The following is a 22,737-nucleotide window of genomic DNA, read 5'->3' on the forward strand; positions in this document are numbered from 1 at the left end:
AAAGCCTGTGCAGTGATAAAGATTCAGCACAAGCAAAAACAAATAAATAAATAAAATTATTAGGGGGAAAAAAGATGGATCCTTAGGGTGAGAAAATGAAGTTTATCGTTTTATGGTGAGCAACATCTGACATTACGTTAGTCACATATTACCAATGTTAGTAGTATTTATTAGGTATGATCATGTCCCTGTAAGTGCTATACCATATAATTTCAAAAGGCATAGGTCGTGATTCCTGGGTTCTTTTTTGAGACCCAAAACAACCGTTATATAAGTCAAAACAGTTTTGTTATCTAGCTTCCCAGTCCGCAGCAAATTTAAAACTGGAAATCGAAAGAAAGGCTGGATTAGAAACAATAACCAATCTAGTAACGACAAGCACCTCTAGAGCCTAGAGTACCATTTTCTACCAAAAGGAACCACAACTTCTTAGAAAAACAGCTGACTGTAAAAATGGAGCAGGAAGTATAAGTGTAAAGTCTGAACATCTTATCAGAAAGCAAAGCTGACAAAGCACCAGGATCAGGACTCAAGAAGCAATGTGAAGATGCTCTGACAGGTCACAATGGGAAAATCTCAGCACCTAAATTTAGAAGACTAATGGTGCAGCTGATCAAAATACACCAAATAAATAAAAATCTCTAAGTTTCTATTTAAAGGACAGACAAAACAAAGAAACATGCTTAAAAAAAAAACAAAAGATACAATCAGTACTTATGTTAATTTAACTTTACAGGAAGAAAGGTCTAGTTTCTTTAGTAAACTAGGGGGGGAAAAGGGAAGGAAAATATACATTATAGATTAAAAGAGACATAGCAACCAAATGCAATGTATGATCCTGTTTAAACCATGATTTACACAAACCACTGGAAAATGACACTTAAAGAGACCAGCAGGGATATCTGACATTAAGATACTATTGTCAGGACTTTCCTGGTGTTAAGACTCTGAGCTTCCAACTCAGGGGGTATAGTTTGGATCCCTGGTTGGGGAACTAAGATCCTACATGCCTCACAGTGCAACTCCCATCCCCAGAAAAAATTACTGTCCAATTGTAGGTCTAATAGTAAGAGAAGAGTCATCTTTCAAGATACATAAACAAACATTAAGGGTGAGACTCTTTAAGTAACATATAAAGAGAGGAAAGGGTAAGCACGCTGACCCTGAACGACACAAGGACAGTCGGAACTGTCAGTCCTTCAGTGCACGGAGGGAGCGGCCCTGCGTTACAGCACAGAACCACGTCTGATGCTCCTCATGGCCATCGGTCATCCAGAATATGCTAAACTACGTTCTATAAGCACAGCTTAAGCAGATCAGATGTCCAAATAATGGAATAGGATCCATTAAAGTTTATATTTATACTCTCTGAGAAGGAAAGATGATCACAATATTTAAAGGGGAAAGAAAATGGTTGACTTTGCTGCTTAACTATATTCTCTTTTACCCCAAACACACACACCACATAACAGTATCTCGCTCTCAATAACTGCTGATTATTTAAATATAGAAACATAATAGTAACAAACACCCTGTATGGCTTCCCACTTTTTTTTTTTTTTAGAGCAAATTCCTTCAAACTAACTTATATTAATGGTCTAGTCCATGTGTTCAACACAATTTTTAAGTGTTAAGATATACTATTACACAGTTACAAAATTACAAGAACCATAAAGAATGTTTATCACTATATGAACAATAATGGATTATAACCCATTGGAAAAAAATAAGACAGCTGATTCCATACAGATATATTAAGTAAACCAGTAATGTGAAGGTCTGATGAGGGACAGATTATTTATAAAATTTCAAAGCACCTCCTACAAAATACTAATTACAAAGTTTCTAGAAAAAGTAATTTTACAATGGAAAGGCCTGGCAGACTCCACCTTAATCAAATGGTCAAAATGGACATCATCAGTAATGGGACAAATCAAAATTGTGTGCTACCTGATAGGATGCAATGAGACAAAACACAGCTCACCTCTGTGACTTTTGTGCCAAAGATACATAACTTGAATCCAATCAGGAGGAAACATCAAATTTAGGGACATTCTACAAAACAAATAGCCTATTATCTTGCAGAGTATCAAGTTCATGAAACCCAAGGAAAGACTAAGGAACTGTTCCAGACTGAAAGAGACTAAAGAGACATGACAACTATTGGTAAATAGAACATTTGATTCTGAATTGGTTATTTACTAAAAAAGACATTATTAAAACAATTAGCAGAACATGAATGGGTTTAAGGGTGAAACAGTAGTAATGTATCAATATTCATTTCCTGATTCTCTTCATTGTAGTACGGTCATACAGGAGATTGTCTTTGTTTATAGGATACATACACTTGAATGTTAGCAGGTGTCAGGGCATCATTTTAACAACTTAATTCTCAAATTACTACAAGCACAAAGAAGATACTCCAGCACCTCCTGGGCAAGATGCAGCAGTCCCCAACTTTCTGGGGGGATCAATTTTGTGGAAGACAATTTTTCCACGGACCTGGGATGGGAGAGATGATTTTGGGATGATTCAAGCACATTTACATTTACTGTGCACTTTATTGCATTAAAAAAGAAAGTTATTTATTTGGCCATGCCAGGTCTTAGTTGTGGCACGCGGGATCTGGTTCCCACTGCATCGGGAGTACAGAGTGTTAGCCACTGGACCACCAGGGAAGTCCTTGAGCTTTATTTCTAATCTAACGTTGTTGCTGATCTGACAGAAGGTACCAGTGAGCGGCCCAGAGTTTGGGGATCCCTGAGATAAAGGCTGTGAACACAGCCTGCAAGTGCCAGGCAATAAGGTAAATACTTGAAACAAGCTAGGTATAAGGCAGGGGCTGAGGCAGTTTACCTGACACACCACTCAGTGAGTATACAGATCATCTGCAACGCAAGTCGACAGTGGCAAAATCATTCCATTTTTTTCAAGAGAAACCAAAGATGCAGATTTTTATGTGAAATTTCCCAATTTTTAACACACTCAAGAAGGCCAAACAAAACATGTCTGCCGACTAAATTTGAACCGCAGCTGCCTCTGGCCCTGAGGCATGTTTCTCAAACTGAGGCCTAGGGATAAAAGGAAACCACATGATATACATGGAACACATTCTTGGAGCCACAGTTTTACCCCAAGAGTTCGCCTGGAATTTTCTGGGAGAGGTGATATTTCTTTACTTTTAAAATCCTATATTATGGACTTTAATGCAAAGTCATATGATATTTTTAAAACTTTTCATTTAAAAATAATTTCCAGCTTACAGAAGAGCTGTCAGAACAAGAACAGTACAAAGCACCCATACAGTGTGAACCAAATTCATCTACTGTTAACATTTTATTCATTTGCATTATTGCACAGAAGCATCCTTCTACCCTCCCTCCTCCTCTCTAGTACAAACACAAATACATACACACATAAGTACAGCTATATATGTGCGTGTATATATATATATAAAACATATATACATAATTTTTTCAGAACCATTTGAGAGTAGTTATGTATCATGGCCCTTTATCCCTAAAAAAAGTTCAGCATGTATTTCCTAAGAATAAAAATATTATTTTATAGAACCTTAGATTACCAACTTTAGAAAGTTCAACACTGATGCCATACCTTTATGTTATCTACCATCTATATTCCAATTTTGCCAAATGATCCAATAATATCCTTTACAGCATCCTCCCCTCTAATACAAGATCCATTCCAGGATCAGGTACCACGTAGAGCTGTCATGTCTCTTCAGTATCCTTTAATCTGAAACACTTCCACAGCCTTTCTTTGTCTTTGTAACATTAACATTGAAGAGCAGAGTCTCCCCCCTACTCTTTTATAAAATAGGATGTTCCCCAACTGAAGTCCAATAAGGCCTCATGATTACATCCAGGCTATGCATTCCTGCCTGGAGAACTACCTAAGTGATGTGCTTTCTGCAGGGCATCACATTCAGAGGCACACAAAGACCACTGGTGCTATTTATTTTGATCACGCACTCAAGATGCTGTCTGATTTCATAACTGTATAGAGTTACTATTTTTTCCCTTTGTAACTAATATGCAATGTATGGGGAGATGCAAACATTCTGCAGAAAATTCTTAAAGAAATGGGAATACCAGACCACCTTACCTGCCTCTTAAGAAATCTGTATGCAAGTCAAGAAGCAACAGTTAGAACTGGACAGCGAACAATACACTGGTTCCAAATACGGAAAGGAGTACATCAAGGCTGTATATGTCACCCTGCTTATTTAACTGTTATGCAGAATACACCATGCAAAATGCCGGACTGGATGAAGCACAAGCTGGAATCAAGACTGCCCAGAGAAATATCAATAACCTTAGATATGCAGATGACACCACCCTTATGGCAGAAGTGAAGAAGAACTAAAGAGCCTCTTGATGAAAGTGAAAGGAGAGTGAAAAAGTAATCTTAAAACTCAACATTCAGAAAACTAAGATCATGGCATCTGGTCCCATCACTTCATGGCAAATAGATGGGGAAACAATGGAAACAGTGAGAGACTTTATTTTTGGGGGCTCCAAAATCACTACAGATGGTGACTGCAGCCATGAAATTAAAAGACACTTACTCCTTGGGAGGAAAGTTTTGACCAACCTAGATAGCATATTAAAAAGCAGAGACTACTCTGCCAACAAAGGTCTGTCTAGTCAAAACTATGGTTTTTCTAGTAGTCATGTATGGATGTGAGAGTTGGACTATTAAAGAAAGCTGAGCACTGAAGAATTGACGCTTTTGAACTGTGGAGTTGGAAAAGACTCGAGTCCCTTGGACTGCAAGGAGATCCAACCAGTCCATCCTAAAGGAAATCAGTCCTGAATATTCACTGGAAGGGCTGATGCTGAAGCTGAAATTTCAATACTTCGGCCACATGATGCGAAGGACTAAGTCACTGGAAAAGACTGTGATGCTGGGAAAGATTGAAGGTGGGAGAAGGGGACAACAGAGGATGAGATGGTTGGACGGCATCACTGACTCTATGGACATGAGTTTGGGTAAGCTCTGGGAGTCGGTGATGGACAGGGAAGCCTGGCGTGCTGCAGTTCGTGGGGTCACAAAGAGTTGGACATGACTGAGTGACTGAATTGAACTGAAACATTCTGTTTCTCATCAAAAATATCCCATAGATTTAGCATGTATCAATGATTCCTGTCTCAACTAATCTTTATTAAAATGGCTGAAAAGTAATCATATGAATGTTTAAGTAGACAACTTCTGGCTATACTCCTAGATCCCTAAGGTACTTGGTCTCCTTGACCTTAGCAGCTCTACAGGGCAATGGTTTGAGTGCAAGACTAGAATAATCAGGTACAGCTTCCAGAAAAAGACAAGTGTACCTGAGCCATGCCTTAAAGACTGGATAGATTCTGAAAACCTAATGAAGTGGAGAGACAGTCAAGACACAAACAAATCCATCAAGAAAGCTGGGAAAAAAAAAAAAAACCAATATGGTTAATCCTTCTGCAAAGTAAGTATAATACCCTACCTTATCAGTTTTATAAAACCACATTTCTACATATGGAGTTTGCCTGAACTGATTCTAGAACTACAGATATACTTCTGCTGCTACTGATAATAACTACGGTATAATCATTATATTTAGAGTCAAGAGTTGGACATGACTGAGCAACTGAACTGAAAAACTTTTCAAAAACAGCACAATTCATTATAACTACTACTTCTGATTGTTCATCCACATTTTCATATATGTCAGCCGTCCCGCCTAGTCTTTCAAAGATACGGAGTAAGGCTGTGGGGGTATAGCTCAGGGGTAGAGCATTTGACTGCAGATCAAAGATAGGGAGTAACAGCCACTAAAAATGTATCTTTCATCTGAATTTCCACCCCCAGTAAAATAAATTTTATTCTGCAATCTAAGGCAAACATATTTATATGAAATTGAAAATTTCTTGAAGCAATATTATGCAAAGCACTATTATCTTATAATCTTTTTTCCCTTCCCTTCTCTCCCTCATTTTTTAAAATATTCATCTTGACCCTCAATAAACTGACTTCTAAATCCTTAATAAGTGATTCACAAAACCTCCACTTGAAAAACACTACCCGAAAACCTGGAATACGGTTCTTTATTAAATTTTCAACAAAGTTGGGAGAAAGTTTTCATGTATTTCAGGTGAAATAAGAACAGAAAAAAACAAGAACATAAAGAGCTATTTAATTTTTTTAAGGATTCTACTCTGACATTGTGTATGGTAATTTTTTGGCCTTCAAGTTATCATCTTTTTAAAGAAATAATGGTAAGAGCAAAGGTTGTACGTTGCCAGTTATATACTGGTTCCCTAGTAATTTCCCTCCAGTTTCACAGGATCATGAAACCACCCCTGCTCTGCTATGAGATTTCAAAAACACATGAGTGTCAGCCTTTCACTGGGTTTATAATCTGGCTGTAGAAATAAGACTTACAGTAATTTTAGGACTTGTAATAATTACTTCTACCTTTCGAGAAGAAATATTCTGTGGTTAAGTGCCCTAAAAACGTTCCTGTGTTAAAAGTTCGAGGGTGGATACTGTGAGTTGGGAATGAAAGAAAACAAAGAAAGAAGAGTGCTCAGAAAGGAAACAATATCTGAGTTGGGCCTTGAAGGGTACTTCAAGACAGAACAGTCACAGGGATGAAAAATTGTCAATCAAATATGGGAAAAAAGAAATAGGTCATTTAAGGCCAGATCACATTAAGACAGTAGAAAGAGATAATGGAGGATCTTGACACCAAGGCTAAGGTGCTTGAATTTAGTCATTAAGGCAATGAAGCAATCTAGAAAAGGTCCCCCCCGCCCAACCCCTTACAAAACAAATTATAGACAAGTAGAGATTCTTCAGGCTATGCAATAATGCAAACACAGAAAAATAAGGCCTTCAACTGTGGTGTCAGAAAAGCAAAGTAAGGAATGTGAAAAGGTGACAAGAATTGGTAAGTCTTAGAAGAGATTTTAATGTGGTAGGCAAAAAAGGCCAAGAGTCAAACATGGTTCTAAGATTTTAAGGCTGGGTGATACTTATAGTGAAAAATTACGAAGTTGATTTAGAGGAAGAACAGTTCAGATCCAAGTACATTAGAGTTGACATGCAAGTGGGTTATGAAGAGTCAGTAATAGGATGAGGAAAAGAACACTGGGTCCCATCAGAAAAATCTGAGTTCAAGTGAAAAAAATGGTTAGGATCTAATGAGAAAACCAGAATGCAAAATTATATCTATAGTATAATTTTAACTGTGTATAAAAAGCACAGGAAAAGACTAAAAACGTGTATATCAACATGTTAACGTCAGCTGAATACAAATAAACTAGGAATAAAAAAAAATTTTTTTTCCTTCTTCTGTATTGTGTTCTCACTGGATACAAACCTTACAAATCAGGCTCCACACCCCCACCCTAGAAAAAGAAGAAAGGGAAAAGAAAAATCTGCATTTGAAGTCTTTTCAAAAAATTGCAAACTCCTTGAACTTTAGTTTCCTCATCTAAAAATGGGGAAATAATTTCTTCTCTCTCAAGGTTAGGGTGCAGATTAAATGAGATAAAGTTTTGTAAACTATAAAGCAATATGCAAAGCTAAGGCATTATAATAGTCTATGACAGCTACAACTACAGGCCAAGATATCACACACAGACGTAAAAATATACTACAGATTTGGGAAGTAGATTATCTCCTTAAACTTTTAAGAAGTTTTAGAATCCATCTATTTTTAAATCAAAATGTTACTGCAATATTTCTTATAAACAAACACTGAAGTTGTACATGCTATATATATATAAGCATCATATATATAAAATTAACACAGTACTTGTCCTACATGCTATTCAAGCTTAAATACAAAGCAAAAAAAGAGCTAGTAGTTATCATTCCCTAATATTTGGACTTCTAAATAAGTTATTTCATGGTTTTAAAAAGCCACGCTCTATTGAGGATAATTTCAGTAATCTCCAAATGTCATCTCTTAGAAGTTACATGCTTGATACACAGCACTGCACTCTAAATGGTGCCTTCCCCTTCAACTCCCACTTTTGGTCCTTTACTTAGGATTAAACACCTCTAGATACCTATTTAAAACCAGTAGCAAGCTCCTGAAGGGCAAGAAGCATGTCACAAAATGGGTACATGTTAAGAAATACTCTGTGAAGTAATTAGCCTCCAACTAATAAAAAAAATTAAAAAAAAAGAAATACTCTAACTCATGTTATAGATGCTGAAGTAACCATTTAAGAGTTACTACTCATGTCATATTATAATGTAAGCCTGTCTCGAGGCCTTCAAGAGACAGCCAATAAATTAAAAGCTAAGAAAAAATTCCACAAGTAATGTTACTACATAAGAAACATTTTTATATGAATAAAGAATACTTAATATGTAAAAATCTTATACTACACTGTTCCTTTAAGAAAGCAAGAGTATATATGAGATGAGAAATGATAAGTTCTAATATTATATTAAAAAATTGTTTTCTTCAGGTACCTGATAAACTGAAGCATATTATTACTGCACTGAAGAATGTTACATGTCTTATACTAACCCATATAATTTAATTCATTACAATTTTTCTTTAAAAAGAAGTTTTGGAGTTTTGTTTTTAATCTTTGGAGCAAAAAAAGTTAAAACTGCATGGTGAACAATATGCTTTCTTTAAAGCATAAACACTGACTAAACTTGAGGCTATTTCCAAGACAAGTTTTAAAATTAAAACCTTTATTTTGAAAAAGAGATGCTAAAAAAACTAGGCATGAAACGCACCAAACCTATGCCTTATGAAAATCAACATGAAAAGCTCTGTCAACAATTTTCCACTTCTGCACATAAACCTGAAATTTAAAATGTTTACTATATACATGTTTTGTACAGGTGTGTGTGTATATTCATATATACTGATTTGGAGGCAGGACACTAAGACAATTAATTAGTATTTCCCGCTCACTAATTAAAAAAAAAAACTTGCTTCTAAAGTGCTGCTTTTTTGTATTACAATAATTTATGAACCAAAAGATACTATGCCTAAAGGAAAAACTACAAACACCTGCCAGTCCAACTGCCGGAAATTCATCAGCTGCAGAGAATAAAAGCATCCTTTCGTTGTTTTTAACATATAGACAAAACAAAAGAAATACAACAGGTATACAATTTCAATATGGCACGTATAACACAGACCAGCACCTCACATTCCTCTCAATGATTTCAAAATCATTACAGTTTTAATTGCCATTAGATATCTCATAAAATGCACATAAGTGTTTTCCTTATCTAAACACTCAACAATCAATGGTACAGTCTGAATCTTTAAAGTTTTTCACTTAACAAAATGATGCATCATAGTATTCCCTTAAATAATCAGCTTCTCTAGAATCACTGTTAACAAAGCACTCAGCTTTTCTGCTTATAAAAATGTAGTTTTCTTTATTTTCAAGAACCCATACAGTATATAAAATGAAACACATACACTTCCTTGAGAATAAATACTTTAATACTCATGACCCCAGAAGAACTTCACATGTTTTGAATTCTTGTTTGGTTAAAAAAAGTTTTTAAACATCTACTAGAATACAAGAGCTTGCCTTTACATTCATGGCTCTCTTGAAGGTAAAACAAAGATCAACGTAACTCTTAAGTGCTAGACTAACGAACTGAAGGGAATAGAAACAAGCAATCTGGCAAGAGTTGGGCAAAACTATGTTTAAAGACTACCAGTAAAATATACCAGCTTTACCCTTCTCCACTCACAATCCTTTAAGGTTTCAATTAAGATGGGGCCTAGTTTTACTCTTTCAAAGGGGGACAGAAAGAGAAAGCACAAATTTCCTGCTGAGAAGTATCTTCATCAGGAGCAGCTCCAAAAATACTGCCAGGAACCATTTCTTTCCCTCCCAGCTGATATAGGTTCCTCTCTTTAAATATAAGCATCTCTTCTGCTCCTGATCAATATCATACTTAAAGAAGGGGAAAGTCTCAAGGTGTTACCCAAGGGTGGTACCAAATGAATAAAAAAAACTACTAAATAAATACAAAAATTCAACATCACAGTCAGTTATAACATTCTTTATAAAAAGTGGGAGCCCCAACTAAAATTTCTCTTTCAGTCTCTACTATCAGTTACCTTATGAACAGGATAAGAAGGGACAGTTGTTTAAAAATGCATATCCACTTTCAAAATAAACGTTTAAGTGCACCCAATTAGTGAGAACGACTCCCACAAAACACTTACAGAAGACGAAGTTTTGGCAAGCTTTCGAAGTCCACAAACCAACAGCCAGAAGTAAAAGCTGATTCTAATTTGAGCAGTGATCCCACCATTCCTACAGGCTGAGGAGCGAACAGTGCAGATACCTCAGCCCCACAACATCCCCCAACACTCAAGTTTTTTGCCCAAGTATTATGATCACCTCTTTGTGAACATAAAGGACAAGTCTTTCAGTCCAATATGATTAGGGAATAAATCCAGACACAGGCATATAGCTTAAAAAAAAAAAGGCAGTGAAAAGCTGATACCTCTTTAAAACGAGCCCAAGAATGAAACAACTTCACTATGAAAGGAATTATAAGACATGAAAGGTTAGATAATGGACAACAGGTGCCTTTGGGAAGGAAAGAGTAACACTCAATTGCCTCCTATTTTAGGATTTCCACTCTCTAGTGTGTGTTTCCCAAAGAAAGTGTATGTGTTCTTCCCAAATAAAGTCATAGCCAAAATTACGGTTTTTACTATTTAATACCTGTAGTGGGTCCACTGCTCTTAAATATATTTTTTTATTTTATATTAAAAAAAAAAGTTGATCTCAACACGTTTGAATAAACAATGGCCTATGGCCAGATCATGCACTGATCCATGAACATTAACCAACTAGGAATTTATTATCAAGAAATGCAAGGAAAGGCATCAAATACTCAATATACCAATCCAACCGTAGGTATCACATAACTGCAGTATCAGCCAAAGCAGAAACTGTTTCTCTCACCATCGTAACAGTTGAGCTCAATCTTTACAGTAACCAGATTCCAATAGCCTCAAAGAATAGTAATTCCAGACACAGATTATATGGCTCTGAGTACCAGCCACGAGTTCTGATTCTCGTAACCAGTTACAAAATTTACTACCTTTATTCGGGAAACACTGTGAAAGGGAACACTGAAACAATACTTTAGCCTATTTCCCTTTCTCCATTCCACAAAGACAACATATTCCAAAAATGGAGAATCCCTTCTTTCCCTGACAGAGGCCCCCTTTCCTATGGATTCATGGGGCAGGATTACTTCTCCCCAGCATGCTTGCAGAACCAGCAGGCAGACTTCTGCTTTCACTCCTCTCTTAAAGAGGGTCCCCCAACACAGATGCACCTCTTCCTTTCCTGTATTAGGAAAATGATGCTTCAGTGCTACTGGATCTCTCCACCACAAGTGGAGGGAGTGAGGGGAAGTTGTCAGTTACTCGAAGAGATACTTAAAAGACGACTCCAAATTTAAAGTGAAGGCTTGAAGAGGGAGGGAGGGAATGGGGGTCCCTTCCCTAAAAGGGAGCCTGTGCGTGGGTAAGGGATGTCCCCACCCTGAAAGAGACCTCGGTTTGTGAGCCGGGGGGGGGGGGGGGGGGGGGGAGTGTTGTACCCAGAAGAGATTCAGGTTTGAGAAAGAGGTGTCCTAACCTTGAAGGTGGGGGGAACCGTTGAGTGTACCGGGGGGGGGGGGGGGGGGGGGGGCGGGTGGTGCCGCACCAGCTTTAGGGCGACCTCTATGAAAGAAAGGGTTCCCATTTCGGGGAAGAAGCGCCCCGCACTGACGGGGACGCTGGGAGGAAAGGAGGGTCTTGCTGAGGAGGGCTGGCATGGGGGAGGGGTTCTGAGTTCACCGGAGCCCGGAGAGGGGCGGCGGGCTCGAGGGGAACATGTGCAGTGGAACTGCTGCCATCCCGAGGGGCAGGGTGGAGAGCAGGCCCGGGCTGCGTGTGCAGGGAACAAGGTTCCCACCCTGCGCAGGAGAGGAAGGACTCCCAGCCGCACTCACCGAGGCTGCCGGCGAAACCGTCCATCTTGCGGGGAAAGCGCCGGGCTCCGGGCTCAGCGGGGCGGGCACTTCATTCAGCGGACCGACTAGGGTGGCCGACGCTGAGCCTGACCCGCTCGCTCTCTCGGACGCGCGGCTCGGCTCCCGCCTCCGTAGTCCGTCGGCCCGTGCGCCCCGGGGCAGTCAGCCGCGGCCGCCGGGACCACTTCCCCGTCAGGTTGAGAGCCGCGCCGCTCCGCCGCCTGCCCTGCCTCCCTCCCAGACAGCAGCCGTGAGCGCCGCGCCGCGCCCCGCCCCCGCGCCCGCGCGCAGCGGTGGCTCCGCCCCCGCGCACGCCGTCACGCTTCCGACCCCGCCTCCCACGTGACGACCCGGAGGCGGGGTCTCGCGGACCCTTCCCTCTCACCTTGCCTTAGCCTCGGATTCCGGCCCCCTCGCGGGGGGCGGGTGACTGCGCTTGCGCGGTGGGCTTCCTAAGAGCCTAGGACTTGGGACTTGAAACTGGTCCCGAGTAAGTGGGGATAAGGGGAGACCTCCAGCCTGGGATGCTCCTGAACTTCTAAAGATTCCTTGCTTCGCAGCGCCTAGGAAGTCCGGAGAGACCCTTCGGAGCTCAAGTCTGGAGCTCCTCTGACAGGAGATGGCCACTCCAACTGTGTTAGCACACTAAAGAGGCAACCAAGTCGGGGGAGGATCCAGTCTCCGCGGGTTCTTCCTTTGCCCCAGTAGGCTGAGGGACAGAGATGAGGGTACGTCTTCTTGACTAGCTCAAGACCATCACTCCACAGCCCAAGGCCCACAGCAGGGCAGGGCCCAGGATGTTCCAGAAGCAAGGAATGTTAGTACTGGACAGGGCCCAAACCTGCATCTTGCCTCCGCTTTAGGGAGGACACTGAGCCTTAGAAAAGACGTAACCTGCGCAAGGTCAGGAGAAGGAAATGACAACCCACTCCAGTGTTCTTGCCTGGACAATCCCAGGGACGGGGGAGCCTGGCGGGCTGCCGCCTATGGGGTCGCACGGAGTCGGACCCAACTGAAGCGACTTAGCAGCAGCCGCAGCGCCAGGTCATGGAGCCTGGTAAAAGCAAAACTAGTACTAATTCCCCCCTCCTGTTGTTTTCCACCAGGGATGCAAAGCCACCCCTGACAGGACAAATCATAGGATTGCCTACTAGGGAACTATAACAAAGGGTTGAAGTAATCCTGAGTTCCAGGCCCAATTCCATGTGACTCAAGAGGTGAGTTATCAAGTCACTAAACTCGCTTGGGCCTCATTTTATTCAATTGTAAATGGAAGACTGGACAGGTAACCAAAACATCTAAACCTTTTTCATCCTCACTCCCACACACCTGTATTCTCCATCCTTCTAAAGACCTTCCAGTGGTTTCCCAAGTCCCTCTTGGGACTATGTTGTATGGATCAGGGGACTAGTTACAGAGGAGAAATATAAGGTACCCAGGAACTAAATTGATCTATATAATAATAAAGAGCTGGCTTAGAAGAGATTAAGAGTGATAATACAGAAGTTCGTGATGCCTCAGAGGTAAAGAATCTGCCTGCCAATGTAGGAGACTCTGGTTCCATCCCTGGATCTGCCATCCCTGCAGAAGGAAATGGCAACCCACTCTAGTATTCTGGCCTGGGAAACACCATGGACAGCAGAGCCTGATGGGCTACAGTCCACAGGGTGGCAAGAGTCAAACATGACTTAAGGACTAAACAACCACCAGTCCTTTTAGTCAGTTGCAGGAGAGAGGAAGATAAGAAATAAGATGAGGAAAATGAAATAGCAACTGTCATAATGAGAGAAACTTGGAGGAATTGGATGGTTGAAAGGACTGTTTAAACATTTTGTCAAAGTCTTGTAGTACTTTTCACCTTTGATGTCTCTTTATAAATCTTCCCTGAAAGTCTAAATTACTTTAAATTTCTTTTTTGGATATCAGACCTGTGTGTCTTCTGAATACCATGCTATGGGGAAAAGGGCCATAAAGCAGCCAAGATAAATTCAGGTTACAGACAAAATGGTGTCTGAGGTTTCCTCTTTGTTAGAAATTATTTACCCAGTGTTTCCTTTGCTCTGGGCATTTTCATATCTGTATGATTCTGTGAAGTCTTAATTGCTTAATATTTGAGACATGCTTACTTCTGACAGCTGCTCTTCTGTGCCTGTATGCAAAACTTTCTGCTTTAAGTCCATTAAAAGAATAAGAACTTGTATACTGGTATATATACACATTAAAAAAAACTTTTTATTTTTAAATAACTGTAGATTCACATGTACTTGTTAGAATATCCTTTACCCAGGTTCCTTGCAATAGTGATATCTTACAAAACTATAGTACAATATCACAACCAAGATATTGATACTGATACAGTGGAGATACAAAACATTTGTATAATTTCCATGAGCATGAGGATCCAAATTGCCTTTTATAAAAACACCCATTTTCCTCCTGATATCATCTACTTCTTCACTCCTGGCAACCACTAATCTGTAATCCATTTCTATAAATAGGGCATTTCAATGGAATCATGTAATATGTAATGATTTGGGATTGGCTTTTCTCACTCAGCATAATTCTCTGGAGATTTATCCAGGTCGTTGTGAGTATTAAGAGTTTGCTGTTTTTATTGCTGAGAATTCCATGGTTGGGATTATCACTGTTTGACCATTCATCTGTTGAAGGCAGTTGGGATGCTTCCAATTTGAGGCTGTTATATAGAGAGAGTTGCTATTAATGTTCATGTATACATATTTTTTTGTGAACATACTTTTCATTTCTCTGGGATAAATACCCAGGAATTGGATTATTTGGTTGAATGGTAGCTGTACACTCCATTTTTTTAAGAAACTGCTAAATTCAAAAAATAATAATAATCATTTTTTCTCCCAGTTTTATTGAGATATAACTGACATACAGCAAGTAAATGTATATTTTTAATTCAGAGAAGGATCCATGTTTTATGGGGGCCTGATGCATTTTCTATTTATGAGGCCCCTTTAAGAAAAACTAAGATAGGGACTTCCCTGGTGGTCCAGTGGTTAAGACTCTGCACTTCCAATGCAAGGGATGCAAGTACAGTTCCTGATCAGGGAACTAAGATCCCTCATGCCATGTGATGCAGCCAAAAAAAAAAAAAAAAAGCTAATAGAAACCATACAGATACAAAATTAGGTTAAATCGAGTATTTATTTAGACTAAGAAAAGTAATCACAATAGATTATACACTTTTAAGAAGACTGCAAATACCATAAACATTATAAAATTGAGAAATATGACATCTAATTAAATATCCAGCATACCTCCAATACATGTTTACTAAATTTCTTGGTTGTATATTCTTTGATTACCTCTTCATATGACAGTGATTTTTTTTTCTTAATGGGTGTTATTTACTGGGATCATATGAGCCTGTTACATGATCCTGCTATATGGGAACCTGCTATATAGGTTTTGTACCCAAGTACTTTGTATTTGTATGCCTGACCTCATTTCATTGTCACGGTAAGCCTGTAAGATCAGTGTTATGAATATGATTGTGATTTTTAAATAACTTTTTAATAGAGAGGACAAAAGAAATGTAGTTTTTCCTCTGGCATCATTGTTCATCAATCAGTCTTTATTATGGACAGCTGGGATGCATAAAAAACCATCTCACACATATGGAACAGGCTGTAATACTGCTGCAGGAATTCTGATTGATCCCTTTTCATGTGATTACCCTTTAAAAAAACAAGAAAAGAAATAAAATGTATGATGAATTAAAAAATAAAACACTGCGTTATTGAGTATATTTCTAACAGAAAAGAACTTCCATTTTGGTTTGACATCAATGAGAACCAGATTCTCCGCTTACAATTTGTACATGTCTGATGATTAGAAGAATTTCCCCTGGACTAACTTCTGGCTCTTTATGTTTCAAACCTTGTTTCTCCCACACTACCCACATACTTCCAGTGCCAACCATGTGTTAATACCACATTATGACCTCTAGCCCTGTAACCTCCATGACAGGATGCCAAGTGAATCAGTGCAAAGGGCCATAGATTCCATCCTGGAATCTGTTGCTAAACAAGGAAAGCCAGCAATAACTGAATTAAATGGGACTGTAACCCATGTAAGTATGTTTCATTAAGCCCGAAATTAAATGTATCCCCAATTCAGCTTTCCCTTAGCCAGATATCCAGAATATCCAGGGTCACTCCAACACAAACTGACATGAAGGGAAATGTGATGAAGGGGAGGGTGCAGTGGAAAGACACTTTCTGGAACCTTAGCAGAGACCCTTAGAACTTAAGTTTCATTAATTTCTTGATAAATCTGTTTCTGCTTTTTGTTCTGTTTTTGTTGTTGTTCCCCTACCAGGGAGGGACTGAACCCGAACCCTCGGCAGTGAGAGTACAGAGCCCTAACCACTGAACCAGCAGGGAATTCCTCTGCCTCTGTTTTAGTTACTTACATTTTTACAAAAGAAATTAATGCTTATCCTAATTAGTAAAGTCAACCAGAAGTTTATTAAAAGCAAATAAAACGGACAGAAAAATGAAATAAATGCTTATTCAGAAAAAGAACAAATAGGAGGAGAAATACAGTAGTCACTTATAGTTCACTTATCCACAGAAATTCCAGAATTCTGCTGGGATAGTTACTATGAAGGGTAAGAAAAGTTCTTTGTTTAAATGTTACTCGTCTTTGCAAGGAATTCCCTTATCTACTCCATGGTCCCTGGCTTTGCTACTCTACAGAAAAAGGGTGTTGGGGAATACACCTTCCTTAGAGTCTTCTCAGCTCACTTCCTACTGGTGCTAGTATGAAATTCAAAGGTTACTTTCAACTCAAATAATCAAAGGATTTCTTTGAGAACATGATTCCCTCAAAAACTTGGTAGGCTTTTGATCTGTTTGCTTCCAGTCAGCAACGTGTGCCAGTAACCACACCCAAAGTTCTTTCCTATACATAATTTTCAAGCATGATTTCTGTTTTTGTTTTCTTTCCTTGGTTCCTCTCTCTCAATTTAATGGGGGCTATCTTCAGGCCATTAGACTTGGATGGGAAGGCCACACTCTTAATCAGATCTTTGAGTCTGGGTCTAACTGGGACTTTGTTACTCACAGGTTTTTAATATTTTGTTTCTTATTTCAGTGTCAAGAAGTAGTCAGCTTTCTAATTTTTCATCCCCCAAATTTCTGGGCTTCTTCTAACTCCTTTACTCCTGCTTAAAAAATGGCCAGTTCTTGTTTGAGCTTTTCTCTCTGTTCTAATGCTTCACTGAAGTTAGCAAATAGTAGCCAACACACACTACCAACTCTGTTTCCAAAAACTTCTGGTAGAGCTATGTAGGCTTACTAGGCGAGTAATGTGCTACCTTTTAAGTTGTCACAAGCAACAGTTGTAGCAAATCTTTTGTGATGACATAACAAACTCTCAAGTATTCTGCCAGCTGATAATCTGTTTCCACACAATCCCTACCCAGCTACAAATTCAAAATCATATATTTTAGGGTTTTTTTCCTTATAGCAGCATGCAACTTCAAGGTTTCATCTTCTGTATTAGTCAAGATAGGCTGACTGCTATTAAAAACAATTCCAAAATTTCAGTTGGCTTAAAAGAATATTTTTTTTTACTCATCACTATCCAGTACAGATCAACAGGGACTCTGCTCCACGAAGCCATTCAAGGGTGCAGGTTTCTTCTGTGTCAAGTCCACTCTTTTCAGCCACCAAATAGGGGTAGTGGTGGAAGAATAGGGAGAGTCAATCAGGGAAATTTACGGCCCAGACATGGAAGTATGAACCTCACGTTCATCCACACTCCATAGTCTGGGATTAGTTGCATGACCACAGTTAACTGTAAGGAAGACTAGGAATATTGTTCACGTAACCAGAAGGTAACAATGGGTAACAATGACCCAAATAGTTTCTCCCATATTCCTTTTCATGTCACTATCAGAGTTAGAAGTTTTCATTTCCTTAAATGATTATTCAATTAGTATCTTACCCATTAGGTTGTATACTACAAGAAAGGCTTTTAGAAAATAGGAGAGAATGTATCCCAGTGCTTAAGAGTGCAGACCCTGGGGTCACACTGCCTAGATTGAAATCCCAGCCCTACCACTTACTAGCTATGTAACACTAGAAAAATTACTTAACCTCTCTGTCCCCCAGGTTTTTCGTCTGTTAAGTGAGGATAATACTGTTTCTACTCCTAGAGTTGTTGAGGGGATGCAATGAAATAATACATTAAGAACCCTTAGAACAGGGCCCCATATGTTGCAAGAACTTGGTAAGTATTAGCTGCTGCTATTATTAAAAGTGGGCTTGCACTGTGTCTGCTTTTACTCACTATTATATATTGAGTGCCTATTACAGACTAGCTGTTCAATAAATATTTACTGAATATTAAACAAACATAGAACTCTGAAAACTAGTCAATCTGAAAACAATATTTCAACAACCACTGCCTAATTGTTTTAAAGCAGCCAGTATTAATTTGTCTGTTTTATATTTATCAAATTAGATCTTGCAAACAGTCTAAAACTACCATAATAAAATAGAAGATTTAACATAAATCCCTCAAAATGAAAATATAGCTGTACACTATCATCAAACACACATAAAAATTCAAATATACTAAACAGTTACCAATTATTGGGTGGTTATTTGGACCCCGAACTCTAACAGAGGGCTTCCCAGGTAGCTCGGTGTTAAAGAATCTGCTTGCCAATGCAAGAGACTAGGGTTTGATCCCTGGGTTGGGAAGATCCCCTGTAGAAGGATATAGCAACCCACTCCAGTATTCCTGCCTGTGGACAGAGGAGTCTGGCAGTCTACAGTCCATGGGGTCGAAAAAGAGTCAGACACAAGTGGGTAAAAACAACTCTTAACAAAAGATTTACCTTTTGATTATTTTCAATACAGAGCTCCCCTGACCTCTCACTTTGAGCCCTTTAAGTGTCATTTAATTCAACAGCAGAAGTAAAAATATGCAGCATTTTTCAGGAGTTCAATTATGGCAAAAGGCTAAATACAGTTATAAAATAATAAGAATTAAACACATTTTCTTCACACACAGAACCTTGACTCTGTGTTTTATTACCTTCCCTTCTCCGTCAAAATGAGCTTACTGTGGGAGGGGTTTCTGAATACTTGTGAAGCCACACAACACTTATTGTCAATGCCCTGACCTAAGATTTGAAGAAAAATAAAACATTGCTATAATGGTTTCTTTGTTATGCTCTCATTAGCTAGATGGCCTTGAAAGGTAACTAGAAACTTTGGTTTCTTGACAGTCTCTCCCTCAGACATTTTTAAAGTGACCTCAAGAGCAATTAAGTTTGTTTGTTTGCTTTTTAAGTATGTTGGGCTTTTCTCTCCTTTTATTTCATTGTCTGAATGTTTTTTTTATAAACTAAATGCTATGGTCATGGAATTGTGTAGATTATATGAATCTATAGTCCACATAAGCATAAGTACCCAAAAACACATGGCTTTTTTCTTTGGCTTTCAGAATCAGAAATTAACAATATTTGAGTGGAGGGAAAAAGAGTTCTTTTAATTCTTTGTTTCTATAATATGTTTAACATAAGCAGTGTATGGAAGAGTTCCAAGATCTGTCAGAGGCTAAATGGCAATGTTGTTCTAGCTTCTAACTATAAAGAATGCCTAGGGATAACTTTAAAATTATTCCAAAAGAACAAAATAGAAAACCCAGAGATAAATCCACGCACCTATGGACACCTTATCTTTGACAAAGGAGGCAAGAATATACAATGGAGAAAAGACAACCTCTTTAACCAGTGGTGCTGGGAAAACTGGTCAACCACTTGTAAAAGAATGAAACTAGAACACTTTGTAACACCATACACAAAAATAAACTCAAAATGGATTAAAGATCTAAATGTAAGACCAGAAACTATAAAACTCCTAGAGGAAAACATAGGCAAAACACTCTCCAACATAAATCACAGCAGGATCCTCTATGACCCACCTCCCAGAGTCATGGAAATAAAAGCAAAAATAAACTAATGGGACCTAATTAAACTTAAAAGCTTTTGCACAACTAACGAAACTACAAGCAAGGTGAAAAGAAAGCCTTCAAAATGGGAGAAAATAATAGCAAATGAAGCAACTGACAAAGAATTAATCTCAAAAATATACAAGCACCTCCTGCAGCTCAATTCCAGAAAAATAAATGACCCAATCAAAAAATGGGCCAAAGAACTAAACAGACATTTCTCCAAAGAAGACATACAGATGGCTAACAAACATATGAAAAGATGCTCAACATCACTCATTATTAGAGAAATGCAAATCAAAACCACAATGAGGTACCATTTCACGCTGGTCAGGATGGCTGCTGTCCAAAAATCTATAAACAATAAATGCTGGAGAGGGTGTGGAGAAAAGGGAACCCTCTTACACTGTTGGTGGGAATGCAAACTAATACAGCCACTATGGAGAACAGTGTGGAGATTCCTTAAAAAAATGGAAATAGAACTGCCATATGACCCAGCAATCCCACTCCTGGGCATACACACTGAGGAAACCAGAATTGAAAGAGACAGGTGTACCCCAATGTTCATCGCAGCACTGTTTATAATAGCCAGGACATGGAAGCAACCTAGATGCCCATCAGCAGACGAATGGATAAGAAAGCTGTGGTAGATATACACAATGGAATATTACTCAGCCATTAAAAAGAATACACTTGAATGAGTTCTAATGAGGTGGATGAAACTGGAGCCTATTATACAGAGTGAAGTAAGTCAGGAAGAAAAACACCAATACAGTATACTAATGCATATATATGGAATTTAGAAAGATGGTAATGATAACCCTATATGTGAGACAGCAAAAGAGACACAGATGTTAATTAGCCTCCAATTTAAATAAATAGATTTAAAAATAAATAAAATTATTCCCAAAGAAAAAGAAGTGTGGGAGCATGTACTCCCAATGCGTTAAAAAGTAGTTGCCTTTGGGAAGTGAAATTGAGTGGATGAAGAAATATGTGGAGATAAATATAGGAGATTTCACTTTTAGGTATATCATATCATACTATTAATCAAAAATAATATTTAATAATCATAAGTATTATTTTAATAATATTGTTAACATGTGTTCACCTTAAAAACCATTAGAGAGACAAAAAAATACATTGCAGTGCATATTAATTCACATACCCACCCACAAACTATATGTGTAGAGACTAGTTTAAAATATCATGCTAATTAAACAACTTTTACCAATCTTGGCATGATTATCATCTTTCACCTAAAGTCTTACTGACCTCAGGGGAAAAAAATCAAGCAATCAGCAGTGCTGTAAATTCTTGGCAGGAGCTGATGAGACTGAAACCTATACTGTGAGGTTCACCAAACACGCCTGACTGAGGGGGATTTGCTGTGTGGATGCATGAGTGAGTGAATGAATGCCTACTGAGGTTAATTAGGGTAGCTCTGATGGTGCCATTCATGTCAAGCCCACAGAAGCTCCAGTCTGGGCTGCAGAGCTGGGTTTTCCCAGGGCCGACCCAGAACTTCTGCCATGAAACAGGGCTTGTTGAGACTGTGAAACTTTAGAGCTTTCTTTCTATGTGCTAGAAGTTCACCACGTTTACAGAATGCTGGGTGAGCCTGAGAAATAATAGCTAATAATTTTCATCTGTCCACCATAACTATATGTTTTTTCCCCATAAGGAATTCATAGCAGCCTCTCACAAAATTGAAATTCTGCAGGGAAATACTTTAAAATAGCAATGTTATAGTGGAAAGCAGCCAATCAGGGAAATTCAACTCCCAAAATTAATAACACAGGAAGTTCTCTACTTGCAAATAAAATATTTCCAAAAGGTCATTTGCAAGTCAGCTGTTTGAAATTAGGAACAATGCTATAAATGGTGGTTAGATTTCCATTTAGCTCTCAAAACATGTAGCATACTGATCCTAAACTGCCTTTGTCAAAACCACACTGATGACAATCTTACTTAAAGTTTGGAAACAGACAGGTCTGTAATTGAATATTGTTCATTATAAGCATCTGTGAGTTGATGTTGTAACCTAAAGAGAACTCATAACACCATTCTAACCTTCAAAGAGCTGACTTACAAACACCCTAGGAGATAGGTTTTATTATTCCCATTTTTCAGATCAGGAAAGTGAGCCTCAAGAGTCTTACAACTAGAAAGTGGGAAAATCAGAGTTTGAACTCAAATTAATCTGTATCTGAAGGCCAAGCCCTTCTCACTGCACCAGTTTGCCTCTTAGTCTCATTAGAATTCTATTGTGGAGATTCTTGAATGCCAGGCTGAGACATCTACAGTGCAAGTGATAAGATCAAAGTGTTGCTACAGAAAAAAATGAACCTGTGGGTGGATAAATTGGAGGAGGTCCTGGAAGTGGAGAATGCAATTCGGAGGAGTAGCTATGGAAAGGTCCAAGAAGAAAATACTGTGAAGGAAAACAACAAATGAATGAACAACAAATAAATCCTTGCAAACCTCGATGACTGACTGCCTCAGAAGCTAAGGGAGAAAAAGGAGTAAAATAAATCATCCAGATTCAACTCCCAGTAATGGAGAGAAGGATGGCAGCATTAAATGCAAAAGGGGACATAAGGAAATGAGGTGAGGAGAGGGAAAGATAGTGGTTAGTTGCCATTTTCTGGTTGGCCTGTGTCAGATCCCTTTCCTTTTGTGGGAAGCTGAAGGGAATCA

General features: G+C 38.8%; 1 protein-coding gene and 1 long non-coding RNA gene across 5 annotated transcripts in view; both read right to left on the minus strand.

The window, feature by feature from the left end:
- EML4 (EMAP like 4) overlaps positions 1-12,285 on the minus strand; it is a 151,976-nt gene extending 139,691 nt beyond the window's left edge. Inside the window, exon 1 of the mRNA XM_061155528.1 lies at positions 12,019-12,285. Within this exon, the coding sequence (XP_061011511.1) occupies positions 12,019-12,043 (25 nt within the window). The 5' untranslated portion in view covers positions 12,044-12,285. The remainder of the gene's footprint in view (positions 1-12,018) is intronic.
- A 2,931-nt stretch (positions 12,286-15,216) lies between these two features.
- Positions 15,217-22,737, minus strand: part of LOC133064971 (uncharacterized) — a 71,372-nt gene continuing 63,851 nt past the window's right edge. For all 4 annotated transcript variants that reach the window (XR_009694795.1, XR_009694794.1, XR_009694792.1 and 1 more), the window contains one exon: positions 15,217-15,746. This is a non-coding gene — a long non-coding RNA (uncharacterized LOC133064971). The remainder of the gene's footprint in view (positions 15,747-22,737) is intronic.

The sequence above is a fragment of the Dama dama genome, chromosome 11, assembly GCF_033118175.1.
Source record: "Dama dama isolate Ldn47 chromosome 11, ASM3311817v1, whole genome shotgun sequence".
Classification (NCBI taxonomy): Eukaryota; Metazoa; Chordata; class Mammalia; order Artiodactyla; family Cervidae; genus Dama; species Dama dama.